Genomic DNA, 18,024 nt, shown 5'->3' on the forward strand with positions numbered 1-18,024 from the left:
CCTGCATAGGGAATATGTGCCAAAGCACTTGCTCCTGGGGAGTCTTGGCCATAGAGCTTTGAGACTACATTCTGCCTGTCCTTCGTTTCTCCTCATTGCCATCTGAAATACAGATGGGATAGCCAAACCCTGATTCACAGCGTTAAAAACCTGTAACAGAAACTGGTGAGTAAGTGAAATTCTTGAGCTCCTTTTACAGAACAGCAGATAAGGGAACAGGTTGTTTGCAAACTCCTATGGTGGCTCAGACAGTAAAAAGCATCTGCCTACAGTGCAAGAGACCTGGGATTGATCCCTGGGTTGGGAAGATCCCTGGAGAAGGAAATGGCAGCCCACTCCAGTATTGTTGCCTGGAAAATCCCATGGACAGAGGAGCCTGGCAGGCTGCAGTCCATGGGGTCACAAAGAGTCGGATACGACTGAGCGACTTCACTTTCAATTTTTTCTTTCGTTGTAACAAAACAAAAGTGGCTGATACCAGGTCAAGCCAATACAGCTCATCAGGATCTGTGCAGAAGAGACCTGCTTGTCCCATAGGTGACCACTGTCATCACAGCCCCAAATTCACCAACCCGTTTCACACCAAAGCCTCTGTATTTGCACATGTCCCATGAAGAAGCATGTAACCAAGATAAACTTGCACATAACACCAATTATCTCAATTTTCCTTACCATCAGTCACCTTTCTCAAGAAGAGAATAATAAAATAGCTTGCCATTCCCTTGTCCAGTGCCTTGAGAACCCCATGAACAGTAAGAAAAGGCAAAATGATAGGATACCAAAAGAGGAACGCCCCAGGTCATTAGGTGCCCAATATGCTACTGGAGATCAGTGGAGAAATAACTCCAGAAAGAATGAAGGGATGGAGCCAAAGCAAAAAGAATACCCACCTGTGGATGTGACTGGTGATAGAAGCAAGATCCAATTCTGTAAAGAGCAATATTGCATAGGAACCTGGAATGTCAGGTCCATGAATCAAGGCAAATTGGAAGTGGTCAAACAAGAGATGGCAAGGGTGAACATCAACATTCTAGGAATCAGCGAACTAAAAGGGACTGGAATGGGTGAATGTAACTCAGATGACCATTATATCTACTACTGCGGGCAGGAATCCCTCAGAAGAAATGGACTAGCCATCATGGTCAACAAAAGAGTCTGAAATACAGTACTTGGAGGCAATCTCAAAAACGACAGAATGATCTCTGTTCATCTCTAAGGCAAACTATTCAATATCACAGTAATCCAAGTCTATGCCCCAACCAGTAATACTGAAGAAGCTGAAGTTGAAAGGTTCTATGAAGACCTACAAGACCTTCTAGAACTAACACCCAAAAAAGATGTCCTTTTGATTATAGGGGACTGGAATGCTAAAGCAGGAAGTCAAGAAACACCTTGAGAGACAAGCAAATTTGGCTTTGGAATGTGGAATGAAGCAAGGCAAAGGCTAACAGTGTTTTGCCAAGAAAATGCACTGGTCATAGCAAACACCCTCTTCCAACAACACAAGAAAAGACTCTACACATGGACATCACCAGATGGTCAACACCGAAATCAGATTGATATTCTTTGCAGTCAAAGATGGAGAAGCTCTATACAGTCAGCAAAAACAAGACCAGGAGCTGACTGTGGCTCAGATCATGAACTCCTTATTACCAAATTCAGACTCAAATTGAAGAAAGTAGGGAAACCTCTAGACCATTCAGGTATGACCTAAATCAAATCCCTTATGATTATACAGTGGAAGTGAAATATAGATTTAAGGGCCTAGATCTGATAGATAGAGTGCCTGATGAACTATGGACTGAGGTTCATGACATTGTACAGGAGACAGGGATCAAGACCATCCCCATGGAAAAGAAATGCAAAAAAGCAAAATGGCTGCCTGCGGAGGCCTTACAAATAGCTGTGAAAAGAAGAGAAGTGAAAAGCAAAGGAGAAAAGCAAAGATATAAGCATCTGAATGCAGAGTTGCAAAGAATAGCAAGAAGAGATAAGAAAGCCTTCTTCAGTGATCAATGCAAAGGAAAAACAACAGAATGGGAAAGACTAGAGATCTCTTCAAGAAAATTGGAGATACGAAGGGAACACTTCATGCAAAGATGGGCTCGATAAAGGACAGAAATGATATGGACATAACTGAAGCAAAAGATATTAAAAAGAGGTGGCAATAATACATGGAAGAACTGTACAAAAAAGATCTTTGCGACCAAGATAATCATGATGATGTGATCACTAATCTAGAGCCAGACATCTTGGAATGTGAAGTCAAGTGGGCCTTGACATGAACAACATGAACAAAGCTAGTGGAGGTGATGGAATTCCAGTGGAGCTCTTTCAAATCCTGAAAGATGATGCTGTGAAAGTACTGCACTCAATATGCCAGCAAATTTGGAAAAGTCAGCAGTGGCCACAGGACTGGAAAAGGTCAGTTTTCATTCCAATTGCAAAGAAAGGCAATGCCAAAGAATGCTCAAACTACTGCACAATTGCACTCATCTCACATGCTAGTAAAGTAATGCTCAAAATTCTCCAAGCCAGGCTTCAGCAAAACATGAACCGTGAACTCCCTGATGTTCAAGATGGTTTTAGAAAAGGCAGAGGAACCAGAGATCAAATTGCCAACATCCGTTGGATCATGGAAAAAGCAAGAGAGTTCTAGAAAAATATCTATTTCTGCATTCTTGACTATGCCAAAGCCTTTGACTGTGTGGATCACAATAAACTGTGGAAAATTCTGAGAGAGATGGGAATACCAGATCACCTAACCTGCCTCTTGAGAAATCTGTATGCAGGTCAGGAAGCCACAGTTAGAACTGGACATGGAACAACAGACTGGTTCCAAATAGGAAAAGGAGTATGTCAAGGCTGTATATTGTCACCCTGCTTGTTTAACTTATATGCAGAGTACATCATGAGAAACGCTGGACTGGAAGAAATAGAAGCTGGAATCAAGATTGTCGGGAGAAATATCAATAACCTCAGATATGCAGATGACACCACCCTTATGGCAGAAAGTGAAGAGGAGCTAAAAAGCCTCTTGATGAAAGTGAAAGAGGAGAGTGAAAAAAGTTGGCTTAAAACTCAACATTCAGAAAACGAAGATCATGGCATCCAGTCCCATCACTTCATGGGAAATAGACGGGGAAAAAGTGGAAACAGTGTCAGACTTTATTTTTTTGGGCTCCAAAATCACTGGAGTTCGTGATTGCAGCCATGAAATTAAAAGATTCTTACTCCTTGGAAGAAAAGTTATGACTAACCTAGATAGCATATTCAAAAGCAGAGACATTACTTTGCCGAATTACGTCCGTCTAGTCAAGGCTATGGTTTTTCCTGTGGTCATGTATGGATGTGAGAGTTGGACTGTGAAGACTGTTGAGCGCCGAAGAATTGATGCTTTTGAACTGTGGTGCTGGGGAAGACTCTTAAGAGTCCCTTGGACTGCAAGGAGATCCAACCAGTCCATTCTGAAGGAGATCAGCCCTGGGATTTCTTTGTAAGGAATGATGCTAAAGCTGAAACTCCAGTACTTTGGCCACCTCATGCTAAGAGTTGACTCATTGGAAAAGATTCTGATGCTGGGAGTGATTGGGGGCAGGAGGAGAACAGGACGACAGAGGATGAGATGGGTGGATGGCCTCACGGAATCGATGGACATGAGTCTGAGTGAACTCCGGGAAATGGTTATGAACAGGGAGGCCTGGAGTGCTGCGATTCATGGGGTCGCTAAGAGTCGGACACGACTGAGCGACTGAACTGAACTGAGTCACCTTTCTCTAAGACCTAAGACCATTCTGCTTCTTGCTCCTGTTAATATTCTAAGCACCTGTCTTCCTGGGAGGCAGACCTGAGTCTTGTTCTCTTGTCTCCTTACTGGGTTGCCTCTGCTGCAAACCTTGGTGTCTGAGTGTTTTGTCTTGTAGCTCCTTGGGCTAAAAAACCTGGTTCCCTAACAGCAGCAGTCAAACTTTTAACTTGTAGGTTAGTACACCTTAGGATACAGAAAAGAATGGAAGAAATCTCAATCAACACCCAATCTCCAAAGGTGGATCCACCTTAATAAAAGAACAGAAAAAAAGAAAAAAGTGAATATTTCTGGGCTGTAAAATCAAGGATTAAATACACAGGTTCCTCTGTCCATGGAATTCTCCAGGCAAGAACACTGGAGTGGGTTGCCATTTCTTCTCCAGTGAAGAAAGAAATCACAGAGTTAAAAAGAAAGTAGTTTTTTAAAAAGGAAAGGGAAAAACAAACGAATTAAAGACTTTTCAACTGAAGAAAAATTAATAAACAAACCCCTTCTTTCACAAAAATACAACGAGAGACAGGCTGTTGAACTCTCATCCAACCATTATCTGGGTCCCATTCACTGTGGGGTCAGGAATGCCTAAGTCACATGTGGAGGAGGGATGAAGTTGGGTTTACCCAGCCAGGCAGGCTTTCCTGGAATGCATCTAGATTACTGCCTCCAGGAGAGGAAAAAAAAAAAAAATACAAGTCCTTCTGTCCTTTCAATTTCAATTCTCATAAACCCCACCCATACTGGATGACTTTTAATAATGAACTGGCTTTTCAGCTTCTGAATATAAGAGAAGTTTCCAGAGGAGCCAGAGGCAAGAGGAGCCCTAGGGGCGATCCAGAGCAGCTGACTTGACTCCCGGCTGCAGCGTCCGCTCCAAGTAAGTTTGCTCCTAAGCTTGACCTTCCCAGCACTCTTCTGTTAAATAAGGACAATAAAAGCCCCCAGTGCAGGCCCTATCCTGGGGGAGGGGAGCCGAGGATGGCCCCGTGGGGTCAGAGCATAGCTCAAGCAGTTCAGAGTTGGTTGGCTTCGAGGCATGTCACTCTGATGCTCTGCTCCTCCTGGAGCATGTAGCAGTTGCTGTTGTTCAGCTGCTAAGATGGTGTCTGACTCCTTGCGACCCCATGGGCTGCAGCACCCCAGCCTCCACTATCTCCTGGAGTTTGCTCAAACTCATGTCCATTGAGTCCATGATGCCATCCAACCATTTCATCCTCTGTCACCCCTTCTGTGTCTGCCCTCAATCTTTCCCAGCATCAGGGTCTTTTCCAATATGTTGGCTCTTCACATCAGGTAGCCAAAATATTGGGGCTTTAGCTTCCGCAATGAATATTCAGAATTGAATTCCTTTAGGATTGACTGGTTTGATCTCCTTGTTGTACAAGTGAACCCGCTAAGCAGGGCTGGAGCAAAAAGTCCGCATGGGATAAGGAGGGGAGTATGCTTCATCTTCTGAGACAAAGGGGCTGACGTCCTTCTTAGGACTGAGGGTCCAAACTCCCAGCCCCCTCACAGAAGCCCTGGGTGCAGTCTCCTCCTCCAGCCCCTCCATCATGACTGCACCCCGCTGGGCACTGGTGGTCGTCCACAGACAATTTAAATCCTAACAGATGAATAGTGGATTTTTTTTCTTAACATTCAATATTCTGAATAATATAAAATTGTATTATTTGAAATAATTTAATCTCATTCTTAATTTAAAAAATACTTACTATAAGCCTATTCCTGTTTATTTACCATGCATTTTTTAAAAATACCTGGCCCATGCAAATACTGCCTCTTATAACTTCTGATGCTTGCTGAAAATACAGAGTGTGGGGTACTTTTAACTATCACTTCAGGTAACTCTACTGAATAGTAACTGTTGGAAACTGTTCATCATCTTCTGCCATCTAGTAACACTATTTCATTCTAGTTATTTCGTTTTGAAGTTTCTTGGTTTGAAAACCTCAGAACATTTTTAATTAAAAAAAAAAATACATGGTAAACTTATGGACTCCTACCAAAGCTTTGTCAATATTCTGACTCAGAAGTGAATGCTACTATTCCTGTTGCTTAAAACTGTTTACCTTAAAAATAGTGATTTTTCAAGTAAATATGGGTTTACCAGGAATAGCAGGGGAATTGTCATTTGGGACTAGCAAGCTGTAGCAAAAGACATGGAGCAAATTGAACCAAGAAAAAGAAGAAGTTTCTCAGTCGTATCTTGTAGAGAAAAGTAGTAAGTTGGGAAGGACTGTTTTAAAGGAAAGTGCATTGGAGAAAAGTGAGAGTTCAAGGTAATGACCCTTTTTCCTTGTCTGGGTTGTTGGGGTACTCCTGGGTTCTTCTAGGAGATGTGAGGTATACTTTTTCCTGTTGGGGACTCTCACTGGAGAATCTCCTGTTGAAGATTTTTTTCCTTGGGGTTTGTGATTGTCAATTGTCATAACTGATCTCCAGTGGTACTGTGTGAGAGCTCTTCTTTCTGGCCTGCTGATTTCATTTGACTGAAGTTTCCTTTTATTAACTTTCACCTAACACAGCAGTAAAAGGTCATTTCACTGCTCTATCTCTGATCCCAATCCACTGTAGAAAAAAAAAAGAGAGCCAGAGAGAGCAAGAGAAGGAGGAATTTTAGAGAGGAATTCCTTTGAGCAAATGCATGTTTTTTCCTGACTGAAAGATTTTAGATAACTTATATTTCTTGGCAAATTGCAACTTACAGAATGCACCAACACATTATAACATATTGTCCAACTTATTTACTGTTGAAGCCATACATTAATGCAGGAAAAGTTTTAAAAACTTTCTGAGAACTTATATCTTATCATCTGTATAGTAATGAATCAGGCAGGAATTACTGTTTTTCCTATAACACTGGTAAGAAAATGGAGGCTTTGCACGTAAGTTCCTTTTTCAAGGTTTCAGCAGACAATAAGTGACTTGAACCTTCAGGTTGGAACCCTGGCAGCCCAACTCCAGAACCTGTACTTGGACACCTCAGGGCAGCTTTCAGCTCCTCCAGCCTGACTCTTCCCCCGGTGCTGTGCTCCTGCTCAGTTGTTACTGCTTGGGCCTCCCAGCCTGCTCATCTTCCTCTTGGGCTGTGTCCTCCCACTGCTGCAACCAGGGAAGGAAGTGTCACTTTCTCAGGCCAAAGCCAACTCTCCCCTTTCATTCAGAAATTACCCTCCCAGTCTTCAGAGACACACAATTGTAAAATTATATAGGATTGACTATGTGCTTGTATAACTTTAAGAGTATGGTAAGCATTATGAGATATGCAATCCTCCCTCCCTGCCCACACAGCTCAAGCTCTAGGTTGCTCTGCCAGGAACCATTGGAGGCCAGCCCTGGGCTGCATGCATCTCCCAGGTCTATGCCACTCAGGTTCAGGCACTCAGAGTAGTCCTCAGAGGTGCAGATTTGGTTGGGCCTGCATTTTGTGTCTTTCCCAGGTCCGAGCAGCTCATGTGATGAGGTGTTTGGCAAGCACAGTCACTGCGACTTATTGCCTCCCCCGTCCCTGCTGCTCAGTTTTCTGGGTGTACAGCTGGTGCACCTTCTCAGGCGGAGGTTGACCGTCGAGAACCCCAAGAAGTCTTAGTTAGCAAAGAAGCCTGCTTGCAGTTTGGTAGATAATGTCTCTCTGGTGCTGTGATTGCCCCCTTCCAGCTCTGGCTGCATGTCACTGGAGGGGGATGGTCTGCAGCCGGCTAGTTCTGTTCAGTCCTTTGTTCTGTGCATGAGCCTGGCAGTGTCTTCAGTTCAGTTCAGTACAGTTCAGTCGCTCAGTCATGTCCGACTCTTTCCGACCCCATGAATCACAGCACGCCAGGCCTCCCTGTCCATCACCAACTCCTGGAGTTGACTCAGACTTGCGTCCATCGAATAAGTGATGCCATCCAGCCATCTCATCCTAGGTCGTCCCCTTCTCCTCCTGCCCCCAATCCCTCCCAGCATCAGAGTATTTCCAATGAGTCAACTCTTCATATGAGAAAGCCAAAGTACTGGAGTTTCAGCTTTAGCATCATTCCTTACAAAGAAATCCCAGGGTTGATCTCCTTCAGAATGGACTGGTTGGATCTCCTTGCAGTCCAAGGGACTCTCAAGAGTCTTCTCCAACATCACAGTTCAAAAGCATCAATTCTTCAGCGCTCAGCCTTCTTCACAGTCCAACTCTCACATCCATACATGACCACAGGAAAAACCATAGCCTGACTAGACAGACCTTAGTCGGCAAAGTAATGTCTCTGCTTTGAATATGCTATCTAGGTTGGTCATAACTTTTCTTCCAAGGAGTAAGCGTCTTTAAATCTCATGGCTGCAGTCACCATCTGCAGTGATTTTGGAGCTCAAAAAGATAAAGTCTGACACTGTTTCCACTGTTCCCCCATCTATTTGTCATGAAGTGTTGGGACTGGATGCCATGATCTTTGTTTTCTGAATGTTGAGGATTAAGCCAACACTTTCACTCTCCTCTTTGACTTTCATCAAGAGGCTTTTTAGTTCCTCTTCACTTTCTGCCATAAGCGTGGTGTCATCTACATATCTGAAGTTATTGATATTTCTCCTGGCAGTCTTGATTCCAGCTTGTGCTTCTTCCAGCCCAGCGTTTCTCATGATGTACTCTGCATAGAAGTTAAATAAGCAGGGTGACAATATATAGCCTTGACGTACTCCTTTTCCTATTTGGAACCAGTCTGTTGTTCCATGTCCAGTTCTAACTGTGGCTTCCTGACCTGCATACAGATTTCTCAAGAGGCAAGTATGGTAGTCTGGTATTCCCATCTCTCTCAGAATTTTCCACAGTTTATTGTGATCCACACAGTCAAAGGCTTTGGCATAGTCAATAAAACAGAAATAGATGTTTTTCTGGAACTCTCTTTCTTTTTCCATGATCCAGGGGATGTTGGCAATTTGATCTCTGGTTCTTCTGCGTTTTCTAAAACCAGCTTGAACATCAGGGAGTTCATGGTTCACATATTGCTGAAGCCTGGCTTGGAGAATTTTGAGCATTACTTTACTAGCATGTGAGATGAGTACAATTGTGTGGTAGTTTGAGCATTCTTTTGCATGGCCTTTCTTTGGGATTGGAATGAAAACTGACCTTTTACTCTCTAATGAATCCAAAGAATGTCTAGAGGTTGTAAAGACCTCACCAGACCTACTCCCATATTTACATTTTAAGATAACAGAATTAGCCAGAAGTTTTAATCCAGAGACTGTCTTCAGGCAGAATACATTATTGTTATATATAGTAGAGCAGGTCTACTCCCATAATTTACAGAATTAGCCTGAAGGTTTAACAGAGACTATCCTCAGGCAGAATACATTAGTTTTTTATAATCCTTGTAAAGAGCAGGACTACTCCCATAAATTATAGAATTAGCCAGAAGGTTTAATCCAGAGACTATGTCAGGCAGAATACATTATTGTTATATAATCCTAAGGAATGTAGAGAAGGAAAAAAAGTTTGTCCTTTCTTCCTCCTTGAGAATTCCAGACCCCTCTCTCTTTGGCGACCCCACTTCCCTGGTGGCTCAGAGCTTAAAGCATCTACCTGGAATGCTGGGGACCCGGGTTCAATCCCTGGTTTCTGGAAGATCCCCTGGAGAAGGAAATGGTAACCCACTCCAGTACTCTTGCCTGGAGAATCCCATAGAGGGAGGAGCCTAGTAGGCTACAGTCCATGGGGTCACAAAGAGTCAGACAGGACTGAGCGACTTCACTTCACTTCAGACTTCTTATCAACCTGCCTAGGAAATGACTCTCTCAATATCAGGTGGCCAAAGTCTTCCATTTAGAAACACATTTTAATCATTCTTCAGTTCGGTAGCTCAGCTGTGTCCGACTCTTGGCAACCCCATGAACCTCAGCATGCCAGGCCTCCATGTCCATCACCAACTACCGAAGTTCACTCAAATTCATGTCCATTGAGTTGGTGATGCCATTTTTACTTATTTAAGTAATTATTCTTACTTTTCCAAAATAGTCTTATTTTTTCATTTATACCTATGGGATATAATTTTAAAAGGACTTTTCCTGAAGCAGTGACAAATCATGGAAACTGAAAATAAAACTCCAAATACATTTGTAAGTAATAATATACATCATGTTTATAATATGGATAATATATATCATGTTTCACAGCCAAACATATCTAAGTGGCCTTACAGTCTTCATTTTGAAACATATATCTTTATACTCACATTGACAAAAACAAAAAGTTCATGAAAACAGAAGAGAATAGATCAAGAGATCCAGAACAAAATCAGGAGTGAGGGAGGAAAAGAGAGAAATTTCTGGGATCCAGGTAACTGAGAAAAGATTAACTTTATTTGACTTTAGGTTATGTGCTCAATTTCCCCCTAAATCCATCTCAGTGGCTCAGGGATTATAGAGCCATAGTAGTTTTCCCAGTTTGGGTTCAAGTCTTGAGTCTACCAAGGGAAGTCTCAGAATTCTAGAAAAATCTGACCCTGATATTGTAGCATACACCTTCAGAGTTATATAACACGCTTTGCAGCTCCAAATATGGTCTCATTCTATTTTACAAAATAAGCATATGGCAATCTGGCTAAGGATTTTTATACTTTTCTAGCTGCTTTTTCAGCTAAAGAAGTCTGCATAGGGAATACGTGCCAAAGCACTTCCTCTTGGGGATGTGTGGCCATAGAACTTTGAGATTATATTCTGCCTGCCCTTCCTTCCCCTCACTTCCATCTGAAATACAAATGGGATAGTGAAACCCTGCTTCATAGGGTACAAACCTGAAACAGAAACTGCAGACTAAGGGAAATTCTTGAGCTCATCTTACAGAATGAGCAGATAAGGGAAGAGCTTGTTTGAAAACTCCTTCCTCTTGTAACACAGCAAAACTGTCTGAAACCAGGTGAAACCAATAAAGCTGATCAGAGTCAGAATAGACCTGCCTGCCCCATACGGGACCTAGTGTCATCACAGCCCCTGCAGCCTTACAAATAAACTCTGCTGCAAATCTCCTGCTCTCAGTGTTTCAGCTTGCAGCTCCTTGGGCAAAAAAGAACCTGGTTCCCTAACAGCAGCAGTCAAGCTTTCAACTTACAGGTTAGTATGGCACCTTAAAGGATACAGAAAAGAATGGAAGGAATGTGAATCAACTCCTAACCTCCAAATCTGGATCCACACCAGTAAAAGAACAGAGGAAAACTCTAACAAAATAATAGTGAAGCTCAAGAGGGAGGGGATATACACGTAATTATGGCTGATTTGTGTTACTGCACAGAAGAAACCAGCACAACAGTGTAAAGCAATTATTCTCCAATTAAAAAATAGTGAATATGTCTGGGCTATAAAATTGAGGATTTTATACACACATATACATTTTGCTAATGAAAAAAAGACTGAGTTAAAACACTTTCTAAAAAGGAAAGAGAAAGGAAAAAAATGAAACATTTTTCAAGTGAAGAAAAATTAATAAACTCCCACTCTGACAAAACACCCCTGAGAGACAGACTGTTGAACTCTCATCCTACCATTACTTGCATCTCCTTCAAACCAACTGTGGAGGAGGGACAAAGTTGTGCTTACCCACCCAGGCCTGGAGGAACACTTGTCTCCCTATCTTTCCTGGAATTCATCCAGATTCCTGCCTTCATTAAAAAAAATAAACAATTATCGCTTTCGATTTTGATTTTGTTTCCCGTAACCCCCACCACTTTTAATAGCCAGATGGCTTTTCAGTTTCTTCTCTTTCTTCCCCGCCCAGCTTCTGAGCATGAGATTCGGTTTCCAGGGGAGCCAGAAGCAGGAAGAGCCCTAGGGGTGAGCCAGAGCAACTGACTTGACCCCCGGCTACAGTTCCAGGTAAGTCTGCTCCTAAACTTGACCTTTCAAGCACACTTCGGTTAAATAACCACAATAAATCCCCCAGCGCAGACCCCACACTAGGGGAGGAGAGGAGCAGATGGAGACGCGGGTCAGTGGGTGGCGGCAGGCCGGGCTCATTGTTCGGGCAGCTCGGAGTCTCCTTTGGGATCCCAGGCTGCTTTCAAGCTTGTCGCCCAGATGCGCCGCTGCTCCTGGAGCATCTAAGCAGGGCTGCAGCCAAAAGTGGGAGAGCAGGTACGTCTTCTGAGGAAAGGAAGCTGAAGTCATTTTTGAGATTGAAGACCAAACTCACCCTCACTCCCCAGCCCGCCCTTCGCAGAGGCGATGGGTGAGGTCTCTTCTCCTAGCCCCCTCTTGCCCTCCTCAGACACATCCTCACTGCACCCCGCTGGGCAGTTGTCAAATAAAAAAGATGGTCCTAGACATAGAGCCAATTTACTCCTAAAAGATGGACTCGGGATTATTTTTGTCTTAAAATGTATTTGATGCTCTGAATACATACAGAACTGTTTTCTTTGGAATAATTCAATCTCACTCTTTCTAAAAAAAAATTATTAATAATAACTATAAGATCTAATCATGTTTGTTGATCATGCATGGTTTTTAATGAGTGGCACATACATTAACAACCTCAGAATAACTTCTGGTACTTGCTGAAAATCTCCAGTGTGGGGTATTCTTGACTATCAGATGATTCTGAACAGTCACCTTTGGAAACTTGTTGGTCATCTTCTGCCTTCTATTAGCACTGTTCTTTTCCATTTGTTTAGTTTCTTTTTTATGGCTTTTTGTTGTTTTATATTCATTATTTTATGAGGCCATGCCATGCAGCACGTGGGGATCTTAGTTCCTGGACCAGGGAACCCCTGTCTCTTGCATTGGGAACAGGGAGTCTTAACCACGGGACTACTGGGAAAGGCCCTCCAAGTGCTTAGTTTTGAAGTTAAAAGCTTCTTGGTTTTGGTCCCTCAGTATACTTTGAGTTAAAATACAAAATCTTTGTAGACTCATTGACTTACACAAAGCTTTAATATTTGGTCTAAGATATAAACTCCACAATTTCTCTTGCTTAGAGCTATTCACCTTAAAAATAAAAGTTATTCACGCTGTGGGGAGGGAGGGACGCTGTAAACAAATAACACTAGCATGTGCTCACAGTGTCTCAGCCACTCTGGGCCTGCCCCGGCTCCAGGCGCAAGCGCCCTCCCTGCCCACACAGCTCAGGCTCTACGTTGCTCTGCAAGGCCAGAGGCCAGCCCTGGGCTGCATGCACCTCCCAGGTCTAAGCCACTCAGGTTCAGGCACTCGGGTAGTCCTCAGAGGTGCAGACTCGGTTGGGCCTGCATTTTGTGCCCTTACCAGGTCCAAGCAGCTCATGTGATGAGGTATTCAGCGAGCACAGTCACTGCGACTTATCGCCTCCCCCGTCCCTGCTGCTCAGTTTTCTGGGTGTACAACTGGCTCACCTTCTCAGGCGGATGTTGACCGTCGAGAACCCCAAGAAGTCTTAGTTAGCAAAGAAGCCTGCTTGCAGTTTGGTAGATAATGTCTCTCTGGTGCTGTGATTGCCCCCTTCCAGCTCTGGCTGCATGTCACTGGAGGGGGATGGTCTGCAGCTGGCTACTTCTGTTCAGTCCTTTGTTCTGTGTGCGGGCCTGGTGGTGTCTTCAGTTCAGTTCAGTTCAGTCACTCAATCGTGTCTGACCGTTTGCCACCCCATGAATCGCAGCACGCCAGGCCTCCCAGTCCATATGCAAATCCCAGAGTTCATTCAGACTCACGTCCATCGAGTCAGTGATGCCATGCAGCCATCTCATCCTCTGTCGTCCCCTTCTCCTCCTGCCCCCAATCCCTCCCAGCATCAGAGTTTTTTCCAATGAGTCAACTCTTCTCATGGGGTGGCCAAAGTACTGGAGTTTCAGCTTTAGTAGCATTCCTTCCAAAAAAATCCCAGGGCTGATCTCCTTCAGAATGGACTGGTTGGATCTCCTTGCAGTCCAAGGGACTCTCAAGAGTCTTCTCCAACATCACAGTTCAAAAGCATCAATTCTTCGGCGCTCAGCCTTCTTCACAGTCCAACTCTCACATCCATACATGAACACTGGAAAAACCACAGCCTTAACTAGACGGACCTTTGTTTGCAAAGTAATGTCTCTGCTTTTGAATATGCTATCTAGGTTGTTCATAACATTCCTTCCAAGGAGTAAGAGTCTTTTAACTTCATGGCTGTAGTCACCATCTGCAGTGATTTTGGAGCCCATAAAAATAAAGTCGGACTGTTTCCACTGTTCCTCCATCTATTTGCCATGAAGTGATGGGACCAGATGCCATGATCTTCATTTTCTGAATGTTGAGGATTAAGCCAACTTTTTTCACTCTCCTCTTTGACTTTCATCAAGAGGCTTTTTAGTTCCTCTTCACTTTCTGCCATAAGCGTGGTGTCATCTACATATCTGAAGTTATTGATATTTCTCCTGGCAGTCTTGATTCCAGCTTGTGCTTCTTCCAGCCCAGCGTTTCTCATGATGTACTCTGCATAGAAGCTAAATAAGCAAGATGACACTATACACCCTTGACGTACTCCTTTTCCTATTTGGAACCAGTCTGTTGTTCCATGTCCAGTTCTAACTGTGGCTTCCTGACCTGCATATAGGTTTCTCAAGAGGCAGGTCTGTTGGTCTGGTATTCCCATCTCCTACCGAATTTTCCACAGTTTATTGTGATCCACACAGTCAAAGGCTTTGGCATAGTCAATAAGGGAGAAATAAATGTTTTTCTGGAACTCTCTTGCTTTTTTCCATGATCCAACGGATGTTGGCAATTTGATCTCTGGTTCCTCTGCTTTTTCTAAAACCATCATGAACATCAGGGAGTTCATGGTTCACGTATTGCTGAAGGCTGGTTTGGAGAATTTTGAGCATTACTTTACTAGCATGTGAGATGAGTGCAATTGTGCGGTAGTTTGAGCATTCTTTTGCCTTTCCTTTCTTTGGAATTGGAATGAAAATTGACCTTTTCAGGTCCTGTGGCCACTGCTGACATTTCCAAATTTGCTGGCATATTGAGTGCAGTACTTTCACAGCATAAACTTTCAGGATTTGAAATAGCTCAACTGGAATTCCATCACCTCCACTAGCTTTGTTCATAATGATGCTTTCAAAGGCCCACTTGACTTCACATTCCAAGATGTCTGGCTCTAGATTAGTGATCACATCATCATGATTATCTGGGTCGTGAAGATCTTTTTTGTGCAGTTCTGTGTATTCTTGTCACCTCTTCTTAATATCTTCTGCTTCCGTTAGGTCCATACCATTTCTGTCCTTTATCGAGCCCATCTTTGCCTGAAATGTTCCCTTGGTATCTCTAATTTTCTTGAAGAGATCTCTAGTCTTTCCCATTCTGTTCTTTTCCTCTATTTCTTTGCATTGATCACTGAAGAAGGCTTTCTTGTCTCTTTTTGTTATTCTTTGCAACTCTGCATTCAGATGCTTATATCTTTGCTTTTCTCCTTTGCTTTTCACTTCTCTTCTTTTCACAGCTATTTGTAAGGCCTCCGCAGGCAGCCATTTTGCTTTTTTGCATTTCTTTTCCATGGGGATGGTCTTGATCCCTGTCTCCTGTACAATGTCATGAACCTCAGTCCATAGTTCATCAGGCACTCTATCTATCAGATCTAGGCCCTTAAATCTATATTTCACTTCCACTGTATAATCATAAGGAATTTGATTTAGGTCATACCTGAATGGTCTAGCGGTTTCCCTACTTTCTTCAATTTAAGTCTGAATTTGGTAATAAGAAGTTCATGATCTGAGCCACAGTCAGCTCCTGGTCTTGTTTTTGTTGACTGTATAGAGCTTCTCCATCTTTGGCTGCATAAAATATAAATCAGTCTGATTTCGGTGTTGACCATCTGGTGATGTCCATATGTAGAGTCTTCTCTTGTGTTGTTGGAAGAGGGTGTTTGCTATGACCAGTGCATTTTCTTGGCAAAACTCTGTTAGTCTTTGCCCTGGTTCATTCCGCATTCCAAGGCCAAATTTGCCTGTTACTCCAGGTGTTTCTTGACTTCCTACTTTAGCATTCCAGTCCCCTATAATAAAAAGGACATCTTTTTGGGGGGTTAGTTCTAAAAGGTCTTGTAGGTCTCCGTAAAACTGTTCAACTTCAGCTTCTTCAGTGTTACTGGTTGGGGCATAGACTTGGATAACTGTGATATTGAATGGTTTGCCTTGGAGATGAACAGAGATCATTCTGTTGTTTTTGAGATTGCATCCAAGTACGGCATTTTGGACTCTTTTGTTGACCATGATGGCTACTCCATTTCTTCTGAGGGATTCTTGCCCACAGTAGTAGATATAATGGTCATCTGAGTTAAATTCACCCATTCCAGTCCATTTTAGTTTGCTGATTCTAAGAATGTCGACGTTCACCCTTGCCATCTCTTGTTTGACCACTTCCAATTTGCCTTGATTCATGGACCTGACATTCCAGGTTGCTATGCAATATTGCTCTTTACAGCATCGGATCTTGCTTCTATCACCAGTCACATGCATAACTGGGTATTATTTTTGCTTTGGCTCCATCCCTTCATTCTCTCTGGAGTTATTTCTCCACTGATCTCCAGTAGCACCCTAAATGTGTGTGTTCTCAAGGCTCCATCGTCAGTGCTTGGTGTTCTCATTCTATTCACTGCATGCCTCCCATGGACAGGTTGCTTTAGGGTTCATTAAGGATCCATGAGGGAATGTACATGATTCACCTGTATAGGCCTTAGCACACTAGGCTAAATACTTACCTTTTAGAAACATACAAAGAATAGAGAATTGATGTACAGGTTCCATAAGCAGAAGCCTGATGTGCACCATGAGAAATGACATGGGGATCTTGTGTTTTACTGAATTGTTCTTCTGGGTTACAGTTGACAGTGGCATCTGGGTCCATCATAATGGACCCCATCTGTCTGGTGGAAAACCAGAACAATCAGCTGCTAGTAAATCCCAGAGCACTGAAGATTCTCGAGCAGATATCTCAGCCTGTGGTGGTGGTGGCCATTGCAGGGCTCTATCGGACAGGGAAGTCCTACCTGATGAACCGCCTGGCAGGACAGAACCATGGTGAGTGTTGTTCAAGACCTTTTACTTGGAAGCAGTGATAACACAGTCTGCTGATCCTCCTCCTCTAGGGTCATGTTAATGAAGAGCCTAACTCCCTACTGAAGAAAACTTCTAATTCTCACCACCAAATTTATAACTTCAAACCCATCCCTCCACAATGTTAACTCTTTTATCCAGTAATCGAGAATTCCCAACCTCATCCAAAAATCTACCTCATTCGTCCTAATCCTATCCACTGCCATCTGCTCAGGAGCTCATCTTCAACAATCATGCCCTTCCCTTCTCCTTCACCACGTTTACCCTAAACCACAGGCTCATTTCAGGTAGCACAGAAATGTTGTTCAAGATGTTCTGTTTTTAAAAAGGATAGAAGGAAGTACAGACAGATGAATCTCTGTAAAACCCATATCTCAATGGGGCTATCACCCACCTTTTTTTGCTTCATTTAATTTGCTTATTTCCAAACTTTGGTAAATTATACTTTCGTTTTCTCCTTTTCCTAGTATCAACTATAACACATACAGAATGGTGCATAAAATATATGTATATAAATACTGTAAAATTGATAAACATAATTTAATCATCTGTCTAATCACTATTCAGATGAAGAAATAATACTTCAACACCCAAAATCCCAAGTTATGCCCTCTGAAACCTTCATTAGACTTCACCAGTATCCTGATTTTCATGGGGTATTCTTTTACACTTCCTTTTAAAAAATTGCTTCATATTGTATTTCTGCATTTGTAAAACATGAAGTGAAAGTGAAAGTTGCTCAGTCGTGTCCGCCTCTTTGCGACCCCATGGAATATACAGTCTTTCCCTTCTCCAGGGAACCTTCCCAACACAGGGATCAAACCCATGTCTCCCACATTGTAGGCGGATTCTTTGCCAGCTGAACCACACCCAGGTTGTAAAACATAGCTTGAACTTAATACAAGGGTAACTAAATTGTGCCAATCATTGGTGTCTTGCTTCTTTTGCTCAACAAGAAGTTTATAAGGTTCATCTAGTTTGTCATACTTGACTGTAATTGATTTTGTTCACTACTTTACAGTATGCTATTGACAAAGGGTAGAAGAATTCACTCATTGTTGATGAACAGTTATTATCTGTAGTTTACCTTTTATGGATCCTGCTGTCGTGAATATTCTTGTATATATCCTGATGCACATGTACACTAGCTACCCCTGTGTGATATACTCAGAAGTGTAACTGCTGGGTCATAGAGTCCATATATTTTCAGGCATTCAA

The 18,024-nt window shown here is 42.8% G+C and overlaps 2 protein-coding genes and 1 pseudogene across 2 annotated transcripts in view; 1 reads left to right on the forward strand and 2 right to left on the reverse strand.

Moving 5' to 3' along the window:
- The window catches only part of LOC120856892 (guanylate-binding protein 1-like), a 285,120-nt gene that overhangs the window by 151,312 nt on the left and 115,784 nt on the right, over positions 1–18,024 (reverse strand). The gene's annotated exons all lie outside the window — the stretch shown is intronic.
- LOC120855397 overlaps positions 1–18,024 on the reverse strand; it is a 169,960-nt pseudogene that overhangs the window by 60,443 nt on the left and 91,493 nt on the right.
- LOC120856893 (guanylate-binding protein 4-like) overlaps positions 4,586–18,024 on the forward strand; it is a 33,279-nt gene continuing 19,840 nt past the window's right edge. Inside the window, exons 1-3 of the mRNA XM_040232375.1 lie at positions 4,586–4,679; positions 11,535–11,632; positions 16,575–16,770. Of these exons, the coding sequence (XP_040088309.1) occupies positions 16,602–16,770 (169 nt within the window). The 5' untranslated portion in view covers positions 4,586–4,679; positions 11,535–11,632; positions 16,575–16,601. The remainder of the gene's footprint in view (positions 4,680–11,534; positions 11,633–16,574; positions 16,771–18,024) is intronic.

This window comes from Oryx dammah, unplaced genomic scaffold, assembly GCF_014754425.2.
Source record: "Oryx dammah isolate SB20612 unplaced genomic scaffold, SCBI_Odam_1.1 HiC_scaffold_28, whole genome shotgun sequence".
Lineage (NCBI taxonomy): Eukaryota > Metazoa > Chordata > Mammalia > Artiodactyla > Bovidae > Oryx > Oryx dammah.